Source organism: Zootoca vivipara, chromosome 9 (genome assembly GCF_965207765.1).
Source record: "Zootoca vivipara chromosome 9, rZooViv2.hap1.1, whole genome shotgun sequence".
Classification (NCBI taxonomy): domain Eukaryota; kingdom Metazoa; phylum Chordata; class Lepidosauria; order Squamata; family Lacertidae; genus Zootoca; species Zootoca vivipara.
The window spans coordinates 28,582,334-28,607,867 of record NC_142592.1 but is presented as its reverse complement, the minus strand read 5'-3'; the positions used below and the strand labels follow the sequence as shown (position 1 = coordinate 28,607,867).

The window sequence follows — 25,534 nt, the reverse complement described above, 5'->3', positions numbered from 1 at the left end:
AACCAGAAGTATTTAAGCCATTTATTCCAGATGATCCTACAAATTTCTATGGAATTGCTTTGAAGGAAATGGTTTTAGAACAGCAGATGTGGTTTATTAAATACAATTTTTAAAACTATTACCACATATTTTTGGTTGCTTTTTCTTATTACGGTATTAAGCTACTGATTTCAATATACCACAGTGAGAAATTAAAATGCTGGTAGTTGGCATAATCAGGTTACTTCTTGCTTACTTACAGGAAAATTGGTTCCTATGGCAGATAAACTGCAACATGAAAAAACAATAGTTAAATATACTTTAAAACAATGTAGTAACCTGTATTTCACTCTTGTTAGTTGCAGATTGCAAAACAAAGGAACTTTGCCCTATATTACTGCCCTAATACTATAATAGCAAATATTTTGACTCACAGAAAACCAAGCACCCCCTACATTTCTCCTTTTAATGGGCTCCCTTTGCAGATTCTCAAGTTGCATTAAATAAGTGAAATGAACCACAAAACAAGGGTGCAATCTGATCCTGCTTGTAGCACACTTCCTGGTGGGGTTCCACAGTAGTTCCTGGCACAGGAAACCAACAGGTTTTCCTAAGTCACATCAACCTCACTTTTATGCAGTATTCCATTTAGTAATTATACTTTTAAAAAGCCAGTTTCCCCCTCATGCTAGGACAGTGTAATTACCGTGGCATCACTGGGAGGGCTCCACTAAAATACATGGGAGCTATACAAGACATCAAAAGGGTTTGTGCCCACTGTGGGGCTTTCTTGCACAAGCCCCATATGAATGGGAGCTATCCAAGCAAATGGACCTATGCACATGTTATTTATTTTTTTAATGAATCACTTCCCATAAAGCATCCTGAAGCAATTTGAAGCATCAACAGTAATACACACACACACACACACACACAGAGAGAGAGAGAGAGAGAGAGAGAGAGAGAGAGAGAGAGAGAGAGAGAGAGAGAGAGAGAGATCTTTCATGGGTGGGGGGGAGAAGTGAAGGGAACCCCCCCTCAAAGCAGTCCAGTGAAGACTGAGCATCCTCAGTGGCTGCGGAGGAATGCTGACTGATTGCTTGCAGTGGGGTTGGGGGGAAACAAAAACACTCCATTGAAGGGGAGAATGGAACAGAGAATTATAGAACAATGCATGGCTGGCTGGCTTGAACCCTGAACAGCAGCACTCTACTCAGCACCACATTTTGCAGGTCCCACTTGTATAACTCACTTATTTTATTATATTTCTATATCACCTTTCTGCAAACCACCAAGGCTGTACGCAACAGATCAAAACCAATAAAACACAGTTAAATGAACAATAAAGAATATCTGAAGAAGTGTGCATGCACACGAAAGCTCATACCAAAATAAAAACTTAGTTGGTCTTTAAGGTGCTACTGAAGGAATTTTTTTATTTTAATAAAGAATAAAAACATTGCAAACAGCAACACTTCTTTTTTTTAAAAAAAGACTAAATTATCGGTAGGACGGTATCGCACTCTTAGAACTTGCCACCAATCATGGCCTCCTATACAGTGTACACGGCACCTATAAAGATCAGTCCGAGGGCTTTTTTACCTTCATAGGCCCCAGAGGTGCAAGCGTAATTGATTATATTTGGTTCTCCTACACATTGTTCCCCCAAGTGCTTAGTTTTAACATCTTCAACAGGGTGGACAGCGACCACCTCCCTATTGCAATCATACTCCGAAGGACATGCCTTAGCTTGCCCTCCCAACCCACCCACCGGGCAACACAGTCGCTTGCACCAAAACGCAAGAAATGGGACCCCTCTCTGGAACATGAACTTAAAGTCCACCTAAACTCTCCTGCATCATTGGCCTTGAAAGCTCATCTTGAAAGATCCATCGAGACCCACCTCTCCTTTTCTTTATACCACCAAATTGTAGCATCCCTCCTACCGACTAAATTAAGAAGTGTAAAATCATTAACTAGTAGCATAAGTATTGCTACAACCAAAATCAGCATATAAAATACAAACAATTGCTCTAATCTCCATTTTTATTTTTAAGACAGTGACAATTGTCCTGATACACTAACAGTGTGGGCTGTAATCCGGCTACAGGGGAACACAAGTTTGAGTCACTGATTGTATTGGAGGAAGTCAGCCTCAAACTTAGAACATTTTGCTTCAGCTGACTCAGGTTGTAGACCTGGCAGCAAATGATACTTAGTACAGAAGATCTTTCATTTTGTGGGCAATGTTATTTTAAGCAGGTGTTCTGGGTGTGCATTATAAGTTCTTATCATGCTGATTATTCACACCAGAGGCTAACACTGTTTTTAGCCAACATTTTAATGCAGAAATAAATTTTTACTAGTTTACAGCCATTCATTTGACAGTTACACAGGGCAAACTTGGAAATAAATGACAGTTTTATTGTTAAGAAATATTAACAATTACCCATTTTCAACTCAATGTGTTGTTTAGTAGTCACTTCAAAAGCTAATTTATTAAACAACACCAGAGTAGTTATTAAATTCCCTCTTTTGTTGCAATATTTAATCATGCCTTTCTTTCTCTTCAGTAGTTGGCTACTACCCCCTTTGTTTTGGCAAAGGAACAAAAGATTTTCTTTGGCAAAGGAACAAAAGTACAGCAAATGAAATCCCAGTCAAATTAATTATATTTTAATGGACAATAAGATAAAGCCTTTGGGTGGTGACGTATTTTGTACATATACCAGCAACAGTGCTTTTAAAAATGAATACTACACATTTGAAGGGAAATGTTCTGAATAGGGCCAATTTCTGCAAAAACAAAGACCCTACAAATTTGTACTATGACAAATATTGATACATACCTAAGGAATTAGTGTCCAGTTTGCAAATTTTCATTTAAAAATCAGATTGGGCTAAGGCAGGCATCCCCAAACTTCAGTTTGGGGATGCCTGGGCTAAGGTAAAAAACCCCCAAAACACCCAGTTGCAAAAATCACACCTGGGAACAACTGTCATAATCTCACTGTTCAAAGTGTTGGTGCTGACCTTTAAAGCCCTAAATGGCCTCGGTCCAGTATACCTGAAGGAGCGTCTCCACCCCCATCGTTCTGCCCAGACACTGAGGTCCAGTACCAAGGACCTTCTGGCGGTTCCCTCGTTGCGAGAAGCCAAGTTGCAGGGAACCAGGCAGAGGGCCTTCTCGGTGGTGGCGCCCGCCCAGTGGAATGTCCTCCCATCAGATGTCAAAGAGAAAAACAGCTACCAGATTTTTAGAAGACATCTGAAGGCAGCCCTGTTTAGGGAGGCTTTTAATGTTTAATAGATTATTTTATTTCATTTTTCTGTTGGGAGCCGCCCAGAGTGGCTGGGGAAACCCAGCCAGATGGGTGGGGTATAAATAATAAATTATTATTATTATTATTATTATTATTATTATTATTATTATTATTATTACTGCTGCTGCTGCTGCTGCTGCTGCTGCTCTGTCCCAAGTTGGCTGTGGCTGGCCTTTGGAACCAATTTGGGAAGGTGAAGTCCTGGCATCTGGCCTCACGCATGCACTTGCATCTGCTATGGTTGGATGCTGCACTACTTAAGCCCACCCCATCTTCCCCTCAGGACCAGACTTTCTCCCATCACCTGTTGTTATTCTCAGAGAAGATTCTTCTTCTTTGGAAGCTCCCTCAACTTCTGGCATCCTGCCTTCACCAACATACCAGTCCTAGAAGTGGTGGAGATTGGGAGGCTTTCCAGCACTGCTGTAGCGCAGCCCTCAGAAACTTAGTGTGATCCTCCTTGCCTGGCAGGTGAACTCCATTAGGAAGCTGTGTCCCAAGTACTCACACCTGATATACAGTGGCATATCAGCATTCAGTGGGCTTCTGACCAGTGCAGCAACACTCTGAGCTACTCAAGGGCTGAGCTACATGATGACAAAGCTTCTTCTTCTTCTTCTTCTTCTTCTTCTTCTTCTTCTTCTTCTTCTTCTTCTTCTTCTTCTTCTTCTTCTTTTGCTAAGTGGACTTAAACAGGCTACTTTTACTGTGAATAACAAGCAGATTTTGGATGTCAGTGCAGAACATGTCCCCAGTCTGGTTCCCTGCCCTGCACTCCAATTTGCCCTAAACGTGCTATTACACCTTTGGGGGACAAATAGCTGTTTTCAGCAAGGAAACATACTCCAGATCAGGGCTCCAAGCATGTTTTTTTTCTTCAAAATAAAACATACAGTTTATGTATACATTTTTTTTAAAAAAAGCATTGTTGTTATAACACATGGGTAGGCAAACTAAGGCCTGGGGGCCAGATCTGGCCCAATTGCCTTCTAAATCTGGCCCACGGACAGTCCAGGAATCAGTGTGTTTTTACATGAGTAGAATGTGTCCTATTTAAAATGCATCTCTGGATTATTTGTGGGGCATAGGAATTTGTTCATTCCCCCCCCCCAAAAAAAAATTAGTCCGGCCCCCCACAAGGTCTGAGGGACAGTGGACCAGCCCCCTGCTGGAAAAGTTTACTGACCCTTGTTATAACATGTAGTTTCGCTCTTAGCCTCACTTGCTAGCTTTAATTTTGTCTACTGGGTTTATTGTGTACTCTCCAGGGTCCTGATGCTGTGGGCACCATCGCAGGTGCCTGACTAGTATTGTATGTTCATTTCTGCTATTCACATAGCATTTTACCCACATTAACCTGGTGCAGATGTAACACTTTTCTTAGCCATAGTTAAGAAATCAAGGAAAGGGTCTCAGGGTTCGAATTCTTTGTTTCTATCCTGCATGAAATCTTCTCTCCTTCTTTCAGCAGTGAATATGGTACAGTGCTATATCTGCAAAGGCTGCCCCTAATTGTGGTTGCAATGATAGGTTGAAATCTAGTAGGTGAAATTGGTTTGCAAACCATGATTTATGTTAACTATAGGATTGCAGAGCTGTAAGGGATCCCAGGGGTCATCTAGTTCAACCCCCCTTCAATGCAGGAATCTTTTGCCCAACATTGGCCTCAAATCCATGACCCTGAGATTAAGAATCTCATGTTCTTATCGATTGGTTTGCACTAGTACAAATGCAATGTGGTCTTGTGCCTTTAGCAGCTGTGGGGTAGGCAGCAATTTAACAGAGTAATCCCTTTATAGTACTGAAAAACAATTATGGGGAATGCTTCATCTGTTTACATTCTGTTACACATCTTATCACTTGTTTTTGGCTCCCAATGTGCCTTTGGTTCCTCTGCAAAAGAGGGCACACATTCGCATATAACAAAGTATATACAATTTTTATGCAAACGTATGTCTTCTTTTGTGAGTGCCTAATCCACATATTGCATACTGAGCCCAAAAAATCCTGGCAGCACCCCTGCTTGTGTCCATAACACTAAACCATGGTTTAGCTTTATAGGTGAACCTTCCTGCATAATACATTTTATTTATGTATTAGGTTTATTGCATGCATCCTTCCAGGAGCTTAGTGCAGCATATTTTAAAGCAATATTGATGTGGTTATAGTGCAGCCTCAGATACGGATGGCTAATCTTTTTGGGATATACCGTATTTTTGCCATTTTTACTGTGAGGGCGCAGGAAAGACAAAATAACCAGAGATCTGAAGAAAGTGAAACTGAAGGGTCAGATTATATACCGGTATATACAATGATGAAGCAATCAAGCAACTAACTGACTTTTTCTTTTCAGTGGTAGGAGTATTCTAAGCATATTAGGTATACTGACACAATGTCATCACTCTGGAAAACTCAATGTGGTGAGCAATATATTATTAGGGCAGCTTCAAAAAAAACCCTCCACAAATTCAGATTTTTGGCCAGTAGTTCGCAAGATATAAATATCAAACAATTACCTTATAGTAATGGGAAAGGATGATGAAGTGACTGGTTATTATTAAACCTAATGTTTCTAATATTGTTTACATTACAGACCGGGTGTGTGTGTGTGATCCTGTCCCCAGAAAAAGGACAGTACAATAGGGTTTGGATAGGCACTGATACTAGCAACTTCTGACTGCACTGATCCTTGGAATACCTCCAGGTACCCTACCTGTCTTCTCGCACAGGTTACTATTGCCAGGGTAAGGCTGTTCAGCAAAAGTCTGGTAGTATCAAGAGCCAGTTGCACACATGTACAGAGAGGTTAGTCTAGACCACTGCTGCTGAGCAATAAACAATATGAGACCAGGGCATTGGTGCTACTATGAACTTAAGAGGCGAGAAGCGGGGAAAGGCAGGCAGTTAGGGAAAAGGGAAAATTGAGAATAGGAGAAACAAATGATGGGCCTTTTCCTACCTCACCTGGCTGCTGTCATGTCATCTAGGATGGAGAACAACAGGCCTAGAAACAGGCCTAGAGGGGTGGCGTATGTGAAAGTTGTGAGAGTTTGGCTGGAAGCTGGAGAGACAGTGACTTGTCTTGATATGTACTAGATTTGGTGTTCCCCTGGAAACCGAATGGGGAAATAAGATCTGTTGGAGTGGTAAAACTGTGAGCTCCTCCATCCTATGCTCAGGTTATATATGTGTGTGTGTGTGTGTGTGTGTGTGTGTGTGTGTGTGCTCGCGCACGCACAACTAAAGCTTATTTATCTTTGACCCCAGTGCCCTGGGTCAATATAGGAACCTCTGAAGCCTCTCACTGCTTAGAGACTGGGGTTGTGTGTAACACATCCATAAAAGCAACCAAGGCTATTTCAATGCTGAAACCTAGCCATACTGTAATAAAGATAACCAGAAATGTGAATTAATACTTGTCTCAATATCCCCAGATATTATTAAATTAATTATATTTTTTATTCTCCATACAACTCACAAGAGCAAAAGTTTTTTTTGTTTTTTAAAAAATGAATTTATGAATGGTTTGTAAGTGCTTTTCTTCCTCTTTTCTACACCAAAATGTTAACAACTTCTTTGTATGGGTTATATATGTATCTGCAAAGGGCATACACCACATACATATAAATTGGAGTTTGACTAGTTGTTAAGAAAGTCAAAAGAAAAACAAGCTTCTCAAACTTTACACAGGTTGGGATAAAGTTTTTGGACAAGGTTTCAGATTTGACAAAATTCTTGGCAAAATTTATTCCGCCACTCCCATCTCCCACATTAAAAAACTATTAGCAGAAAGGCTATTGAAAGGCTGTCCATGATCCCAGAGACTTTTCTGGAAACAGTTCTGTTTAATTCTCATGCCCGCACAATAGCAGTTTGGCACAATCAGTTATATACAAATGTCTCTAAGAGGGGCCTTACCTCCTCTTTTCCAAGGCCACTTGTTTCAAGGGTTCCAAACAGCAAAGAAAGTCAGTGGAGGGTATGTAGGGAAAGCTTGGGGTGGGGGGGGATGAGAAGGAACTTCTGCTGAGATATTTCAGAGTCAGATCTCTTTCTATAGTGGGAGGGTTTCCCTTTAAATCTTTTTCAATAGGTTATTGATGGCTTTGAAACTTAAATGGCATTTGTCAACCATCAGTAAATCTTTAAAACTTTTTCTGCAAATAGCCCAACTCCAGGTCTCAGCTTTTCCCATTAATCTGTATGTAAGGCCACTGAAGGCTTTTTCAGAGTTTAATTAATGCCTAGATTAAAAGGTCCATTCAGAAGGAAAAGCTTTAGCATTCACCTTGTGTACATAGCCATTTCACCAGTGGTATTCATGGGTTGTTATTTCAACTCTGCATTTGTCTTGCAAACAAGACATACGCCACAAAGGCTTGGTAGAGACATTCTTTAGTGAATTATCGAAATCTATTTGCCTATTTGTCATGGCTTGTTATTTTTTATTATGTATAATCAGTTTGAATCCAGAACTTTAAACTGACAAATGTTGCTATTTTAAAAATGAAAGGTACAATTCAGCAATGATGCTGATAAAGGACAAATAGGATGGTTTGACTTACATTTCTTTTATTGTTCCCAGATGAGTCCCAACATCTTAGATGTTGCATTTGATGCAATTAAAAAGAACTTCGCAAAAATTGTTTTAGTACCGGTATGTTTTGTCTTTTCCTTGTTTTATAGACTTCCATTGTTTATTCATTTTGTTCCTTTCATAAAAAGGATGCAAGAGGCAAAAGATTAAGACATTTTAAAATAGCTGGAAGCATCTTCTTCCTGCTCTCCAAATCACATAAACTGAAAATATTTCAAGATTGAAAGATTTGCGGCACTATTTGAGATGTCCTTAGAATTAGCCCCGCTGTTCCACGTGAAGGTTCCACTGCTCAACATCTTTAAGTGGACTTTAAAGACCTTTTTATTGCTGCTTTTAAAGGTTAGACTGAGTTTGTGTTTAGATTTCTGGCATGGTCATGTTGGTTCATGCTGGTTTTAGTAACATTTTGCACTGTTCAAAATTTAATAATGTCTTTTTAATCTGTCTTAACAATTGTACAGTTTAAGCCATGACACCTGAGGGACAACTGCTGCTTGGAGAGCCAGCCCAGTTCCTCAGATAAAGTTGAGCAGAGAAAGATCGAGATCCCCCTCCAAGGAGGCAGAGGAAAGCAGAGACTTGGTAAATGGAGGTTAACAGAATCACAGAGAAAGGGGAAGCAGGGAAATAAAGAAGAGGAAGCTAATGGGCTGAAGAAGAACAAGTATCTTATTCCATTTCTATATTTATGTTTCACTTTTTTCATGTCAGGTGTCGATAACTATAAAACAAACTACAGTACATAAACCTCTGCAGGCAACTAATCCAGGCAGTTCCAGTCATTAAGTTCCCAAAGTACTTGACAACCTAGAACTATTCAGTTTGATGCATGACCTCAGAAGGAAAGAACCATCAAGAAAGGCTGAGTCAATTTGTATAAGGCAATAAAAACTAAGCATATTTCCATGTGTATATATATTTTAAAATAACAAAATTTAAATCTGATTATTATGAGTAAATGGTATAAATTAACAAATGTATTTGTTAAATAAAATACTAACTTTGGCTGACTAGTAGCACATTATCCATATTCCAATCATTGGTAATAATTTACGGAACTTAGGAAAATAGAATGTTATATTCCAACCAAGACACTTTTAATATTTAGATACAGATAGCAGAACCTGTATTCAGTAATACAGATGATAATTGCTCGACTGAAGTCTTGTTTTAGTTTCATATTCTTATTCTTCCCCATTTGAAACAGAATCGTTAGTTAAAACCTATCCTATGTCAGCATCGTAGTTTGAAATAATGTATTCTCTGATGATCTGAAAAGTTATACAGTACTATGCTCCCAAAAGTTACAGTGTCTGCTGTTCCATTCCATATTCAACATGATACTATTGGCTTGCTGAATACTTTTATCCAGAGGAATATTAGTTTTATCTTCTGAAGCAAAACAAATTAGACAGATCATGGCTGATTAGAATGCAACAGTAAAATCTCCTTATACATTCTATTCTACTCCATTTCTCTCCAAAATAGGGGTGATGTCAAATTCATAGGTATTTCCCACGCCAGTCTGGACTCTGTTTCTAATAAGTGCTGTGGCTGGAACAATGGTTCTTACACAGCAACTGAAGTTCTTTAGTTCAGTCATTGTGCACAAAAAGAACAGAGAACTCCTTAGCAAGCATTTGATGAAACATCTAGATTTCCATATTTCCCTAATTGCATTTTCTAAATGTGTGTGCATCTTATCTGACCAGAGTTTAAATGTTTTCTTTATTTCACTGCTATGGCAAAATAAGAATGTGAAGGGCTGGAATGATAATGATGTCTCAATTTATACACTTGAGGAGGGGAAATGATTTAAAAATAAATAAAAGTGGGTGACTGGAGTCCTGATATTGTGTATCCCATAAATGTGGTATTTGAAATAGTGGTTGAAATAGTGGTTCTGCTTTAACTCTAAATGTTTCACCCTGTTATTATTTATTTATTTATTTATTTATACCCCACCCATCTGGCCGGGTTTCCCCCACCACTCTGGGTGGCTTCCAACAAATAGCAAAATACATTAAATGTGTTGTACTCTCGTTTTTTTTCTGTTCACAAAATTCTGCAAATGTGTTTGTTTTTCCATGAAAACTTTTCCTAAAATTTGTGTGGCATAGACAAAACAGATGGAAGTTGGCTGTGCTATTCCTTTATTTATTGTCAATTACTATATGTTAACAGTAGATCTTGTATTTAGATCCATTTAAACTTCACTATGCAGCTGCCCATTTGAAAATAAAATGGTTGCCTTCTTTCACTTCAGTGGGCACAATACAAAACACCCATTGAGCTTTCCCTTTATTGCAGCTGCCAATGCCCAGCCGACTTTTAACAAACCAACCAAGCGGAATAACAATGCAGCTGTAACATTTTATGGTATTTCTGTTAGTTCTCTTTTGAGACCGAAGGTGTTAATTAGGAATCAAAGAATACTACCCTGCCAGCCTTCTTTCACAATTTATATACTGGTCACTGCAGTTTTCAGAAGAGAAAAATAAATCTAATAAAGGGACAAAAATGTTGTTTGTCACATCAGTAACATGTACTTAATATGCTTTGATCGCAAGCTTTTTATGCAGTCTTGTCAGACAGGCTGAAAATATTTTTCCATCTCCCTCCAACTTTTTGTTGTCTTTCCTGAATACTCATTCTCAAGTCTGAAAAGTCTGGGTGGGAGAGAGGAAGCTTTAATAAGAGTTTGATTTGCTGGTGAAAATTGATGGTCTTGTTACAAGAATATTATCAACAGCTCTTCTGTTCTTCTATTAAAACATAAACTGTTTTTAACGAAACATAGTTCTCTCTCTGCCAGGTATTGAAACTAAGTCTCAGGCTTTCTGGCATTATCTATCAGGCATGACTCAAAAATTTGGAAAAGATACTGCTTAACAGATGACAAGAGTTTCGCTTCAAATAAATACAAAAAGTCTTATGCGGTAGAGTAATATGTAAAACTTCCTTGTTCGTATTCCTAGTTAGAAAGGCAGCTTTTGCACTACAGATTTGATAATGGTTTTCATGTATTCCACACTCAAAGATATCAGCATGAAGTCATTACCTTTAATCTTCCATCAAACTTAAAACCTTGAAATAAAACTTTATGAAGTCAGCACTGCTGGGAATTAGTCAAGCTTCCTAGCTCTCCCAGCAAGAGCTTTTACTGTTAGATGTCCCAATCATGCCAAAATCCATTAATCCTGCTGGAGGAAGACAGAAGGACGCTCAAATTGTTGATTTAATGTTAATGGATTGAATGGACTTCCAAGGCAACCTATTGAGTTGTCTAAACTATAAAGCAAGCAAAGCAATTTAATTTAATTTACATTTGAAATGTTAAAAACAAATTCATAGTGTAGCTTTGGGAAATAAAAATTGACAATCTTTTATGAAACATGTTGACCAGTACATCATTTGAACAGGTTGGTTGCAAATCCTGTGGCTATATCTAGTAAGGTGAGATGACAAAGAAGCAAGGGTACCTCTAGGAGACATGGGGAAAGATAAACAAAATGAAGACAAAGTGTGACAAAATGAAGAATAAAGCAAGCCATTAGGCTGGTCCAGAAACAAGGGCTAGCTTTCGAAACACTTTTGGTCTGTGACAGATATGCAGTTCAGCAAGGACAGGTCATCTTCTAGTTGTGCAACCAGAAGTTGATCTGATCACGAAACTGCTGGATTCAGTTTTTGAACTGGCATGCAAAACAACAACAACAACACACTCATTCCATGGTGGTGCAGCCTATGTCAACATAGCAGAAGGAAATATGGACAGAAACCACAGCTGCCATGGATTCAAAAGGCAGAGTGATGAGATCCTAATTCAGTGTTGTCCCCCAGGTAAGTTACTGGATTAGCATATGGCAGAAGTGGGTTCAAACTGTATACTCTACCACAAACTCATGGGGGGCCCTGGGCAAGTCACTATCTCTCAGCCTCAGTTTCTTCACAGCACAGGTTTGCCTACATTTCAAAGCTATTGATGGATGGGATAAATACTTTACAGAGGGAAAAGTGGGGCGTGAAGTTGCCACCCATAAACTGCTAGGCGGTGAGACTCAAAGCTCTGTTTCCTGCACGACCTTAGGTAGTGAAGCTGATCTAGCAGGCTTGAAGTCACCACCTGTCCTCTGATAGCTGATGATATAAATCCTTTGCACTTTAAGGGTCTTGATTGTGCCTTGGAAGCTTTATCTATACTTATCCCACTCCTGACATCACATAAGATGTCAGATGTGGGGTAGGTGGCAAGATCTATGGTGGTTCATCATCCCTGATCTATATACATATAGTTCCCCCCCCCATTATTATTTTTAATGAATATATTCAATTACTTCAGAGCTAACACAATAAGAACTTTGGAGCTCTAAGTCTTTAATCTTCATCAGTTTAAGAAGAAGCCAGGACATATTTGGTTGAATGTGTTAAGAATAGAAAACCAAGCTACCGTTACTCATGTACCATGATCTTGGGAACTGCTGCTAGCAAAGGGACCACATGCAAATGCTTCAAGCCAAGTAGTTTAACCAAGTTTCTTTAAAAAGAAAAAAGAAAAAAATCATAAACACTTCCTCTCTAAAGCAAACAGAACTGGAGAACTGCTTCAACTAACATTTCCTGTATTTCATGGTATTTCACTTGCCTAATTGTTATGAGCCAGATAGGAGTTCCCATTCAGCTGCTCACTTTTGCAGGGGGGGGGTCACTTTGGAAATAAGAAATGAAATGTTTGTGGAAAGAGTATCACAAGTTCTATGTCATAAACCAAATCTAGGTCTGCCACAAGAGCGAGACTATGTTTTAACAGTTACATGAACGAGTTCAATGAGACCTTTCCCCAGGTAAGCAGATATAGAATCATAGCCTCAGTGTGCCACCATAACCCTAAATAGGCTGGGGGGGGGTCATTATTCTGAGTCATTATTATTGTGATGGTGGACTCTTATGGTTAGTCAGCAAGTGATCAATCCCTTTAGGAAACAAACAAGCAGCCTGCTACGTGTTACTTAGGTCCCGAGCATCTCAATCTTCATGTATCCACAATTCAATTGTGGATAGCAAAAATAGGAATAACTATCAATCAGTTGCAAATATCCCCTTTCTTGGGGAAGGTGGTTGAAAGGGTTATGGAGATGCAGCTATAAGCATTTTTTGATGACATGGATTATATAGATTCATTCCAAGACTGGTCCATGAGACTGTGTCATCCTCGGTCACCTGATGGATGATCTTTAAAGAGATTAGGACAAGGAGAGTGTGAACTTGCTCTTTCTTCTGGATCTCCCTGTAGCTTTTGATACCATATACCATGGTATCTTCCTGGACAGAATCTGTGGATGGGAACTGGAGGCACTCTGTTACAGCCAGGGGTGCCAACTTGAATAAAATATTGGGGGGGGGGAAGGTAAGCCCTGCCTGCATGATTGATCACATGATGTGCCGCACACATACCATTTGAATGGCAATGCTATTAAGTGAGGGGGTGGGCTCAAATATTTCATTGGGAATTGTTTCCTATGGTTCCAGTCCTACCTACAGGGCTGAATCCAGACAGTAGCATTGGCAGAGTGCTTTTTGGCCCCCTGACAATTCCGCTATGGGGTGCTGCAGGATACTATTTTATCCCCAATGCTTTTTAAATATCTATATATATGAAGCCTCTGGAAGTCTTTATGCATTTGGGAGTAAGGTGCTACCAATTCACCAACAACACTCAGCTCTGTTTCTCCATAACATCTGAGTCAGGAGCTACTGTATGGGCTTTGAACGACAGCCTAGATCATACCTGCCAAGTTTTCCCTTTTCTCGCGAGAAAGCCTATTCAGCATAAGGGAAAATCCCTTTAAAAAAGGGATAACTTGGCAGCTATGGCCTAGATGCAGTTGGTGGGATGGATGAGAGAAAATAAGCTACTGGTAGTAAGACAGAGGTACTGTGGGTGAAGGGTACCTGTGTCTGAAAAATTGGTCAACTGCCTGCCCTGAATGGGGTTGCACTCTCCACGAAGGAGCAGGTACACAGTCTGGGAGTGCAGCTGAATCCTTGTCACTGGAGACCCAGGTAGCCTCAGTGCCTAGAACCACCTTTGACCAGCCGAGGCTGATATAACAACTATGGCTGTTCCTAGACCAGGAGAGCTTGACCACAGTAGTTCAGGCATTGGTAACTTTAAGACTGGATTACTGAAATATGTTCTGTGTGGGATTTCCCCTGTGCTTGGTCTGGAAATTACAGTTTGTACAGAATGCTGCAGCATGGTTGCTGAGAGGAGTGAGACTCTGTCCAGCATCTAACACCTCTGATCAGATACCTGCACTGGTTGCTGACTTGTTACTAGGTCAAGTTCAAGGTATATAAAGTCCTCAACAGCTTGGGACCAGTAACTTACAAGATCCCTTTACCCCATATATGCCCATTTGACTGCTTCAGTCTGTGGAACTGGCATTGTCCAGGTGTCACATAATATTTGCTCTGCACTTAGAATCATAGAATTGTAGAGTTGGAAGGGAGCCAGGCTGGATCTAGACACACCAAAAAACGCGTTGTAAACTTCAAAGTGGGAAAACACGTTGGTAAAAAATGGAACTCCACAGTGCCACCTGGTGTCACAGTGTTATAATGCATATAAAATGCTTTTTCTTTAGTAAATGTAGCTGAGTCCCCAAAGGTACAAACATTTTAGCATATAAGTACCTACAGTTTGTAACTCCCTTTTCATTCAGACAAGCCTATGCAGACATGTAGAAGCTGACAATAATCCTGGCATCTTTGTTACATATCTTTAGGTACCAGGCAAAAACATTATTCTTCTCCCAAGCCTTTGGCTAATTAAACAATCTATGGATTATGTGTGTGTGGTGGGGTACTATTGTTTGTTACTATGCTATTTTTTGTGTTTTTATAGTGTAAACTACCCTGTGATCATCAGATTAAGAGAAGTACAGTATAGACATTTAATAAATAAATAACAAATAGCCTGTTTTTAGCATTACTATTGATTTTAATTATATTATGAATTTTTAAATTTGCCTCCTATTGATTTTAATGTTTGCTTTATTTTTGTAGACTACTTAGAGCTTATGTTTACAATCAAGCTGCATATAAATGTTAAATAACTAAAAAGAAATATAAGTAATGGAGTCCCAAACTATCCATATTTATTTATTTAAAATAATTCTATCTTGTCTCTCATGCATTTGAGTCACCTTACAATATTAAAACACAATAAAGACAATTATAAAACATTATGACCAGATAATTTCACAGCAGTACCGTATCTTCACACTTAAATTTCCATCAGCTTTGAAATAGGGTTATAGGTCTTATAACCCTATTTTAAAAAGTTGTGTAATGACTCTGAACTCAGCTTGAAAAACACCACCAGGGGTAAAGCTCTCAACTTGTCTGGTCCTGGTTAACTATCTTGATGCCCTGTCCTAAACTAACTGAGGTTTCTGGACCGTTTTTAGTTGCAGTTCCACATATACTGAACTGCACAGATCCAAACACATAAAAACCACAGCATTTATGTTTCAGTTGCTGTGGCAACACAAACTGCTCTTTATATGGTGGTGACTAACAGCTGGGCTTTGAAAACAATAAATGAATGAATAATTAAGTACAATATTTGATTTTTCATTTGTTTTACACAGAGCTCATAAAGCTTTGTCTTGTCCTTTTCAGCAGAGGAACACAGCAATTATTCACCCCTGGGTATAATTAACAAAAAGGCCTGTCCCAAGTCAACATAGAATGCTTATCCCCAGTGAACTTCAGACATACCTGCAGACTTCAACTGCCATGCCACGAACATCCACGGTTGCTATAAATTAGGGTGATGAAATCTCGGGCCCAGGGATGGATGAGGCCCTGCACGTTTGTCTGTCCGGCCCTCTGAACTGTACCCAGGCCACGTACCCCTCCACAATGCATACTTCCACAATCATACTTCCAAGACCCTGCTCTGCACTGTCTAAAAGTACTCTGGACCATTTTGAAAGTATGCTTTAAATATTATAAAGCCTCATGCTTGCCTAGATGAAGAGAAATTTCTGTATGCACACATGCATATTGGGGTCCAGACCCTCTACCACTTAAGTTCACTGCATTGTTACTGAAGGGGGTTAATCACCCAGACCTTATCTGTTTCATGATCAGTAGTCCAAACTCAAGCGTTCTCAGTTACCGTACCATAATCCCAAACCCAAAGAATTCTGCTCTGTTCGGCAACAATGGAACTCGCCTCAAGACCTCAGCAATCACGATAATACTATTCCTTAAATTAATAACAACAAGGAAACATAAATGGCATTAGCTGCAGCATTTTAAATGCCTGTAAACAATTAACACCCCTCCTCCTATTCACTTGGATACAAATCCCACTGATTTCGGTGGAAATGATTACAATTGCAGTCTTTAAACAATAATGGGCAGAGGCTGCCGAGAGTATAAAAAGAAAGCTTTCCAAGTTTCTCCAGACCTGGGTTGCGATTTTAATGGTAAGCATTTGAAAGACAAACTCCACTGGGGAAAAAAAAGGCCAAGTTAACAAGGGAACACATGAAGGAAGTCTAATCTCAGCTGGCATGTTGACTGGGAAGGTCAGCTTCATGCACGCGTTCACAGCTGGAGTCGGGCTCCCTCTGTCAGGCCAATTGTCCTCTGCACTCCAGATACTAAGCCAAACTGAAGGTGCCTTCACTCTGCCAGACCCTTGCATTTTACTAGTTTAAAGGGAGTTTCCTTCCCCCACCACACCACCCTGTCAGTTTACATATCATTTCCACAGAGCAGTCACCACAAAAAAAGGAGCACCGCGTGTATGCTATGGAATGACTTTTTCAGTCTCTCCCCTTAAAGTCACACAACCCCGACAATGCATATAGTTTTAGCAAACAGGGAATGCAACACATAGTTTAATTGTGCTTTATTTAAGTACAAAATGGCCCAGTATTAAAAAGCAGCATAGTTTGCCAATTTATACGTGTCAAGGAAAACAGAATTGACTAAAATGTATTTCTATAATGCTAGCATCCTTGAGCTTAGCCACCACGATCTAGATAACCTTACCATACAGGGCCATTCTAATTAATAAGAATATCATAAACCTTTATGACATAAGGTGGATTTATTTACTTACCTTATACTATTAAACTTTTGTTGTGTGGTGGTCTGATGACTAGTTACAAATAAACAAATCTGATCTATCATGATTTATTAATTGTAAACTAACCAAAACAGTGAATGTACAGAGATGTTAATCAGATGTAGAAACTCCTCACTTAACTGCACCTTTTTGATATTTTTTTCACACAGCCAGAATTTTCCTTAGATTACACAACATTATTCTTTCACTGACTTTTTATATTTTTGTTTTCAATGGCCCATATAACAATATACTTTTTAACCGTACCTTTTAAAAAGTTTTTAGAGAAGAATAAATGTTTAAACGAAAATGAGAAGAAGTAAAATCTCCCATCACACTTGCTTCTTTCAGCTATGCTTAGGACTGAAAGGTGTATGGATATGGGTTTCCCCACCCCCACCCCAGAAGGATATATATTATCATCCTAAGAACAGCACTTAAATTCACCTCAGGAAAGTTCAGTCTGACAATAAAAATATTTCTATAAGCAATATATAATTAAATACAGTATATATTTAATTATATGGTTTGCGTGTTATTCATCTCTGAGCAGAGAAATTGAAGTAAATGGCTATGACTAACAAGGTAGATCTACACACAGGAAAAAAAACCTATGTAAAAATTGCACTTTTTTTGCTGTCCTGCGCTATCTGGTGTAGCAGGTTTATAATACATTAAAAAACATTGGTGTTTTTTTACTAATGTAGCTGAGTCCTTAGTTTCATTTATTTCGGTGGGTCTACTCTGAACAGGACTTAGTTGATTACAAACCTTGGTATCCCTTTTCTACTGCCCTTGACATATAGCTCAAATTAGTCTGCGCATTGGCAACAGCAAAAACAAACTTTTGTTATATAGATCCAGTGGTTTTTTCTCTGGGGAGATGCAGTGGTACACATATCCCTAAACATTTTGTGAATCTTTGTACTTTTGTCCATTTACTGTATTTATTTTCCCCAATTTGAACTATAAAACAGTGATTCTCTTGAGTCAAAATGAGAGTAGCCCTAAACTATTTCTGGGTTGCTAGAAATCACAACCACAGTTAGCCACAAAATCATGATGGAAACCTTCTTTAACTGTGATTTGGCGTGTAGTCTGAATTGAGCCACACTACTGATGCGGGTGGCACTGTGGGTTAAACCACAGAGCCTAGGGCTTGCCGATCAGAAGGTCGGCAGTTCGAATCCCCGCGACGGGGTGAGCTCCCATTGCTTGGTCCCAGCTCCTGCCCACCTAGTAGTTCGAAAGCACGTCAAAGTGCAAGTAGATAAATAGGTACCGCTCTGGCGGGAAGGTAAACGGTGTTTCCGTGTGCTGCTCTGGCTCGCCAGAAGCGGCTTTGTCATGCTGGCCACATGACCTGGAAGCTGTACACTGGTCCCTTGGCCAATAGAGCGAGATGAGTGCCGCAACCCAAGAGTCGGTCACGACTGGACCTAATGGTCAGGGGTCCCTTTACCTTTACCGCACATGAAAGAAAGCAGTGTTTTATATACATTATCAATCAAGTCTCATCTGTAGGCTGGATAGGATGATGACAGGTGTCTGAGGCAATACAGTGGTACCCTGGTTCTCAAATGTAATCCATTCCGGGAGTCCATTTGACTCCCGTAACCATTCAAAAACCAAGGCACGGCTTCCGATTGGCTGCAGAAGCTTCCTGCACCAGTCAGAAGCCGCAAAAACCTCATCAGCCATTCGGCTTCCGAAAAACATTTACAAAACGGAACACTTACTTACTTCTGGGTTTGCGAAATTCAGGAGCCAGTTTGTTCGACAATTAAGCTGTTCGGGAACCAAGGTACCACTGTACCTGAATCCTCAGCTTTCAGGAAGGCAGATACTTTTGCCACTTGGCTGGTATGTCACATTTTGAGTGTGTCCTCCTGCCTGTCCCTGTGGTGCACAGCATCAAAATTTTCCAGAGGAGCAGTTGTGTTTGTTGGTTTCAGCAAAGCAATCAGTATTATGGCAACTTAATAACTAACAAATTTATTCTTGGATATATATTTTGCAACTCTTGTTTCCAGTGAGGAATTGTTACATAGAATGAAGTTCTTAGGCAATAGCTTTACTTGGTTAACAACAAACAAAACATTCAGCTAGAAACATTAATTTGCACCAACAGTGGAAAATAAGGAGGCGAGACACAAGGTTGTGTGAAATAGGCCACATTTATTCATTTAAAATGGACGAGCGGTGGGGAAGAATGGTGTGGGATATTAAATGCATATGGCAAACTGTGGTCAAGCCAGCCCTGCTTCATAGGTTGGCCCCAAAGGTGTTCTCTAACCACAGCCTCAAAGACAAATCTCAGGACTACATCTGTTACTCTTAAAGGTGCCTAAGGAGGCTGAGCAAACCTTAAGTATTTTGGCCTATGTGGCCAATTAACCTATTCAATGGCTGCTACCTGCTAAGAACTCCAGCCACCAAATCAGTACAGTGTAGGCCAAAAAAAAATATCAATCAGCAAAGTCAAAAAATTCCTACTTGGTCCTGGAAGGCAACTAGCAATGCCTATACTGAACAAAGAGCAAGGGGTGGGTGCCAAGGAATGGAAGAGGCTGTAGGAGAGGAGAGGCAGGCTTAAATAGTCCAACCTTAGCCCCGCCATCTCCTTTAGCATTAACATGTGTTAGGACTCTTGAAGCCTCCCCTTGCCTAAAGGGCTGCAAAGGTTATTCACCACCACTGTTTCAGGCAAGGCTGCAAGGAGATTTGTTATAATGGGTTGAAATAGCATTATTTGCTCTGTGAATAACGAAGTTGACCTCAATAGTAAAGTAAAAAGATACTGGCTTTAAATGGAGAAATTTCACTACCAAGCAAATGTTCCAAACAATTGTTGAAGTTGAGAAAGAAAAAAAGGGTTATCATGATGTCCTGATAATAGCAACAAATTGATGTCTTGTCTATTCACTTTCATGAAAAGTAGTACTTTTCTCAAAGTCATACAATTATTTTAAAAGCGTAGCAATAAACCTTTAGCCCATTGTATAATGCCAAAACCTGTACAAATGGAGCCTGCACACTTTTCAAGCATTAAACTGGGTGGATATAAATGTGACCTAAAATCCACAAGACAGTGGTGTAGCATCACCTCCTGGTTTGGAAGAACAGTTTTCACATATCACGGGGGCCTCCAGTATAAAAGTCTCATACTCTACTGTGTCCAAATCTGTTTTGTCTTGAGAGAGAAAAAGATATCCACCATGTTCAAATGCCTTCGACCTTCTACCCAGTAGCCACACCAGAGAAGATTAGGGGTGGGAATCCAATGTCAGATCAAGTAAAAACACACTAGTTTATCACCAGGTTTGATAAGCGGCATATAGACAGGGGTGGGGGACCTTTTCCAGCCTGAGGTCCACATACCCTCATAAGAAACCTTATGGAGGTCACATGCCTATAGTGGGTGGAACACTGAATGCAGAAGTCAGAGATTTCTTCACACAAAAACACATCTCTCCATCCCAGCAAGCAAGAGCAACTTCCACAGTTGAAGGACATATTACAGCCAAGCAGAGGCACTCAAGAAGGATCTGAGCAGAGCCAGAGTGCAGTGTGGCCTGGGCAGGGGGCACAGCTTGGAAAACACCCCAAGAGCCGGACAGAGATGCCTGAACGGCCACATCCACCTCTCAAGTCAAAGGTTCCTTATCTCTGATATGGAGACTACAATTTCCTTGGCTAGACTGAGTAGTAGATCCAAAGCGAGAGCATTGATCTGCCTTCTTGGGCACCTCTCTGGTCTTGGGCAGAGATCAGTTAAAGATTAAATAAAATACTGCACTTCAAAGCCATGCCTTGGGAAGCGAAGGTAAAGATAGCATCCAGCAGTGCTAACCAAGTTTATGCTCTTGCTTCATTTTTAACTACTCTATAAACAATGCATCATAATTATATAGTGGATTGGTATAAGTACCGAAAGAATATAATATAGGGTTGCCATATTTCAAAGAGTAAAAACCAAGACACCCCAAAAGTTGTTGAGGCTGGTGGATCAGGCCAGTGGCCCATCAAATCATACAAGATACTTGTATATGTACCTTGTACCTATTTTGAACGGAGAGAACAATGTATTTAAATGGCTTATATCCTACTTTCTAATAAACATATGTTTAAGGCCGTAATCCTATATAACCTCTTATCTGGGAGTAAGCCCCATGGAACTCATTAGGATTGCACTGTAAAGCAACATCTACACTGGTGCTTTGGCAAGAAATTGATTGTTTTTCTAGGATGCCCCTTGTAGTATGGTTCTAAATACATACATCCCCTAAGTGTGCATGGATTTGGCTTTGAAGTGGTGTCTCTATGCCACCTCAAGGTATAGTAGAGTGAAGTGAGATCATCCAGTACACCTGTATTGCAATGCCCTGGACAGCAGCTTCTCAGTGAATGTACAACAATAAAACAAAGCATGCAGGCTGTAGTTGTAGCTTAATTCCTATATAAAAGAACTTTTCATGTATAAATTTTGATCATCTGAAAGCGTATTCTCAACCATACTTTTTTTCTACTCAGGCTCCATAAATCCACATGACACATACACATATTACCTCTTTGTGCCAAACAAAAAGAAATAAAATCTGCTATGTACTTTGATAGAACAGCAAGATACTAATATAAACATACAGCACACACACACGGCACTGAGCCTCTTGGGCTTGCCGATCAGAAGGTGTACGAATCCGTGTGATGAGGTGAGCTCCCGTTGCTCTGTCCCAGCTTCTGCCAACCTAGCAGTTTGAAAGCACACCAGCAAAAGTAGATATATAGGAATGCTGCAGCTGGAAGGTAAACAGTGTTTCTGTGCACTCTGGCACTCATCAGTGTTCTGCTGCACCAGAAGCAGTTTAGTCATGTTGGCCACATGACCCAGAAAGTTGTCTGTGGCCAAGCACTGGCTCCCTCAGCCTGAAAAGCAAGATGAGCACGGCACCCCATAGTTGCCATTGACTGGACTTAACCATCCAGGGGTCCTTTACCTTTACCTTACATGGCACTGTAAATCCTGACTGTCTCTGCTAAGAAGTAACCCACTGAGTTCAACCATACCAGGCATGTTTCTATAGGACTACAGCCTTAAACATATTTCACAACTCTACCATCTGCATCCCCTGGTACCTTCCAGCTCAGAATATGCAAACAAAGAGTACCAAGTAAAACATGTTGGAGAGCTGTAACAAGTACCACGGCTCACTTAGTTTGCAGTAGCCCTGATGAATGTAATAGAAGGTGTGATTGTAGCCTACAGATTTGAAAGTGACATGGATCATGCTGGATCCTGATGTGTGTATTTTTACAAAAATATTTGTCATAGCTCATGATGCTGGTTGCAATGCTGAATCAGATTTTTTAGCTCTTGAGGATGGTTCTCAAGACTCTGTCAGGCTCCATGGTGCATTTGGATTTTTGTTGCCCATTGGTGGTGGGAAACAGGCACCACATCTCTCTAAAACCAGAGTGCCTCAAGCTTGGGAATTTCACAGTGCTGCCCATTTCCGTTATATCTGATGCAATCAGAGTGGTGGACAGACACCAGGCTGTCAGATATCCCCACTTTTAAAGAACTGCCTTCTGATTCCATGTTATGTCATGGTGGGTTCCACAAAGTGCAAATGGGTTGTTGGCAACAGTAAAATCTATTGGGTTTTCCTTGGAAAGGTTAAATCCTAGTTAAATGCCATTGCCTAGTTTATGCCATTGACATCCTGAGGGTGCTGTCAAGGAATTGCATACATGAGGAGCGCTGATCCCACAACACCCATATGCTAACAACCCTATTGAGATGGACACCTTCTTTCTTGTGAAACTCCACTGCTCCTAAAGAACAAACTCAAACTCCACAATGCCCTTAATTGTTTTTAGTGCTCATGCAACAGCCTCTCAAAACAGCTCATCTGTATTTTTTTAATTATAAAAAAGCAACCATAACTGTGGAACAGGATCACAGGAAACAAAAAAAAAAAAAACTATTTTCACAAAGTTCCCTTTGAGAAGGAGGCTCTGACAAACCTAAAGCAGTAGACACACCTCCGTTTTGCTTAGGTTACTAGATATCCATCGCTTTAAGCAGCATGGCTTGTTTCGGATACCGCTGTCCCCTGCTTAATCCAGGACATCACGTCCTCAGCAGAACATGGTTTTGCTCTGGCATTGGCGACCATCGCGCAAAGAACTGAGATCGACGAGATTTTTGACCCTCCCCTAGTTCTTATACCTTATTATTCTAACTAAGCCAAAGTCTGCGCAATTGAAATAGAATCACAGAGCCCTCCTCGCACGGCTTCAGTGGGTCTTAGATGGTAAACCCTCTAGGTATGGTAGGACCTGTCTTACCTGTTCTTCGTAAAGCACGCCGATGGCGTAATCATAACATCACCCCCTATACCTAGCCTCACCAACGGCTAAGGTAGCGGCTTTCTCATTGCCCTGCCGCCCTGCCCCCCCCCGGCTCCTCTTCGTCCCCGCAGCAGCAAAAAGCGCGCCAAAGCCACTTACAGGTAAGAGGTGAAGACGCTGAGGTTGGCGGGCACGCCGGCCAGGCCCAGGTCCGAGCAGTCCGCTCTCACTAGCATCCCGTCCTCCTCGCAGTGGCAAGCGGCCGGGCAGCTCCTCGGGCGCCTCCCGAACGGGCTTCCTCCGCCGGCAAGCGGCACCACCGCGCCGAGGAGCCCCAGCAAGCGGACGAGAAGCAGCGCGCGGGCGGCGGCGGGAGCAGAGGAGGTGTCCATGGTGCCAAGGCAGCGCTGAGGGGGCGAGCGGCGAAAACGGCGGAGCTCCTTTCCTTAGAAGCGGACGGAGCCGCTGACATTCCCTCCTCAGCTGCACGACTGGGCGCTGCAGACGCTCAGAGGCGCGCGCTCGGCTTTTGATGTGGGAAGGCGACTCTCGCTCTTCTGTGAATATACAGCCTCAAACTCGGCGAGAGAGGGGACGCTTTGAATAGCCGGCAGCTCGTTAAACTGCAGTTGGAGGGACTGCGGTGGCCGTGACTGCGGCGGCTGCGGCTGCTGCTCCCGTAAGCCTGAGCCGCTCTTTGTAGGAGCATCTCAATTTACACGCTGTTTTTAAAGAGCTGGAGTCTGAACCGCGCGCGCCCGCTGACGTCGCCCCGACGTCGCCTTGCCGCTGCGCTCCCTGCTTCTGCCAGCGCTGGAGAGCGCGGGGGGGGGCGTGGTTGCGTGAGCGACAGAAAGCTCGCGAGGAGGGTGGGGCTTGTGCGCTCTCTCGCCAGAGCTCGGCGGGAACAGAAGCTGGTCAAAGGCAAGCAGATGCGATCATCAAGTGGGAGTTTAGCCGCGCGCCGCGCTCCCCCCCCCGCTCGTTCCCTTCCCGCCCCTTCTTCTTGCTGCTGTTTGGTGTGCCAAACGGGAAAAGGCCAGCTTGGCAGCGCCTCAGGCTCAGAGCTGCGAGGCGAATAGTCCTTGACGCAACTAAAGCCCCGGACGACCGTAGTTTTCCCCTCGACGTACACATACCCGCGCGCCACTGAAGCCCCTCACGTCAAATGTCAGCGGGAACTTGTCACCATTCCCGCCCCCCCCCCCAGCATTTCACCTTCAACCGCTCCGTTTGTGGCGGGGATTCAGCAGGTGCAGCTTTTCTCTTCTGACCAACCTTGCAGCTGTTAAAGAAACAGGAGATCAGACACGTGTGAAGCGTCACTTCAGTCCCCGTTCCCAAGAGAGCGTTTTATTTAAGCAGCCTGTTGATTACATATAAATATAAGTTCAAGGCATTCGCAGGAAGATCTATATGGTGGCAGTCATAGCCAGAGGGGGGCAGTGGGTAGGGTTACTAATCTCGAGGTACAGTATCACAGAGCGGTTTCAGATATTTATCCCATTGTGATAGCGACCAGATCGACAACATTACAGTATGTCCTTACTGTAGAAGCAGGACTATAGTTTTCTCTCCCACATCTACGCTTCCCCAAGTGTAAGGCAGGTTTTTCCCCACACAGTCAAAAAACTTAAGAGTTGATGGGGGGGCACAACCACAGTAGACAAAGTCTACTTGCTAATTATCAAGTGTGTATGTGTGTGTATACTATATATATATATATGTTGTTGTTTAGTCGTTTAGTCGTGTCCGACTCTTCATGACCCCATGGACCATAGCACGCCAGGCACTCCTGTCTTGCACTGCCTCCCGCAGTTTGGTCAAACTCATGTTTGTAGCTTCGAGAACACTGTCCAACCATCTCGTCCTCTGTCGTCCCCTTCTCCTAGTGCCCTCAATCTTTCCCAACATCAGGGTCTTTTCCAGGGAGTCTTCTCTTCTCATGATGTGGCCAAAGTATTGGAGCCTCAGCTTCACGATCTGTCCTTCCAGGGAGCACTCAGGGCTGATTTCCTTCAGAATGGATAGGTTTGATCTTCTTGCAGTCCATGGGACTCTCAAGAGTCTCCTCCAGCACCACAATTCAAAAGCATCAATTCTTCGGCGATCAGCCTTCTTTATGGTCCA

General features: G+C 41.5%; 1 protein-coding gene across 1 annotated transcript in view; it reads right to left on the bottom strand.

Annotated features, from left to right (window-relative positions):
- LGR5 (leucine rich repeat containing G protein-coupled receptor 5) overlaps window positions 1–24,105 on the bottom strand; it is a 69,537-nt gene extending 45,432 nt beyond the window's left edge. Inside the window, exon 1 of the mRNA XM_035127534.3 lies at window positions 23,564–24,105. Coding sequence (XP_034983425.2) covers window positions 23,564–23,796 — 233 coding nt within the window. The 5' untranslated portion in view covers window positions 23,797–24,105. The remainder of the gene's footprint in view (window positions 1–23,563) is intronic.
- Between the last annotated feature and the right edge of the window lie 1,429 nt (window positions 24,106–25,534).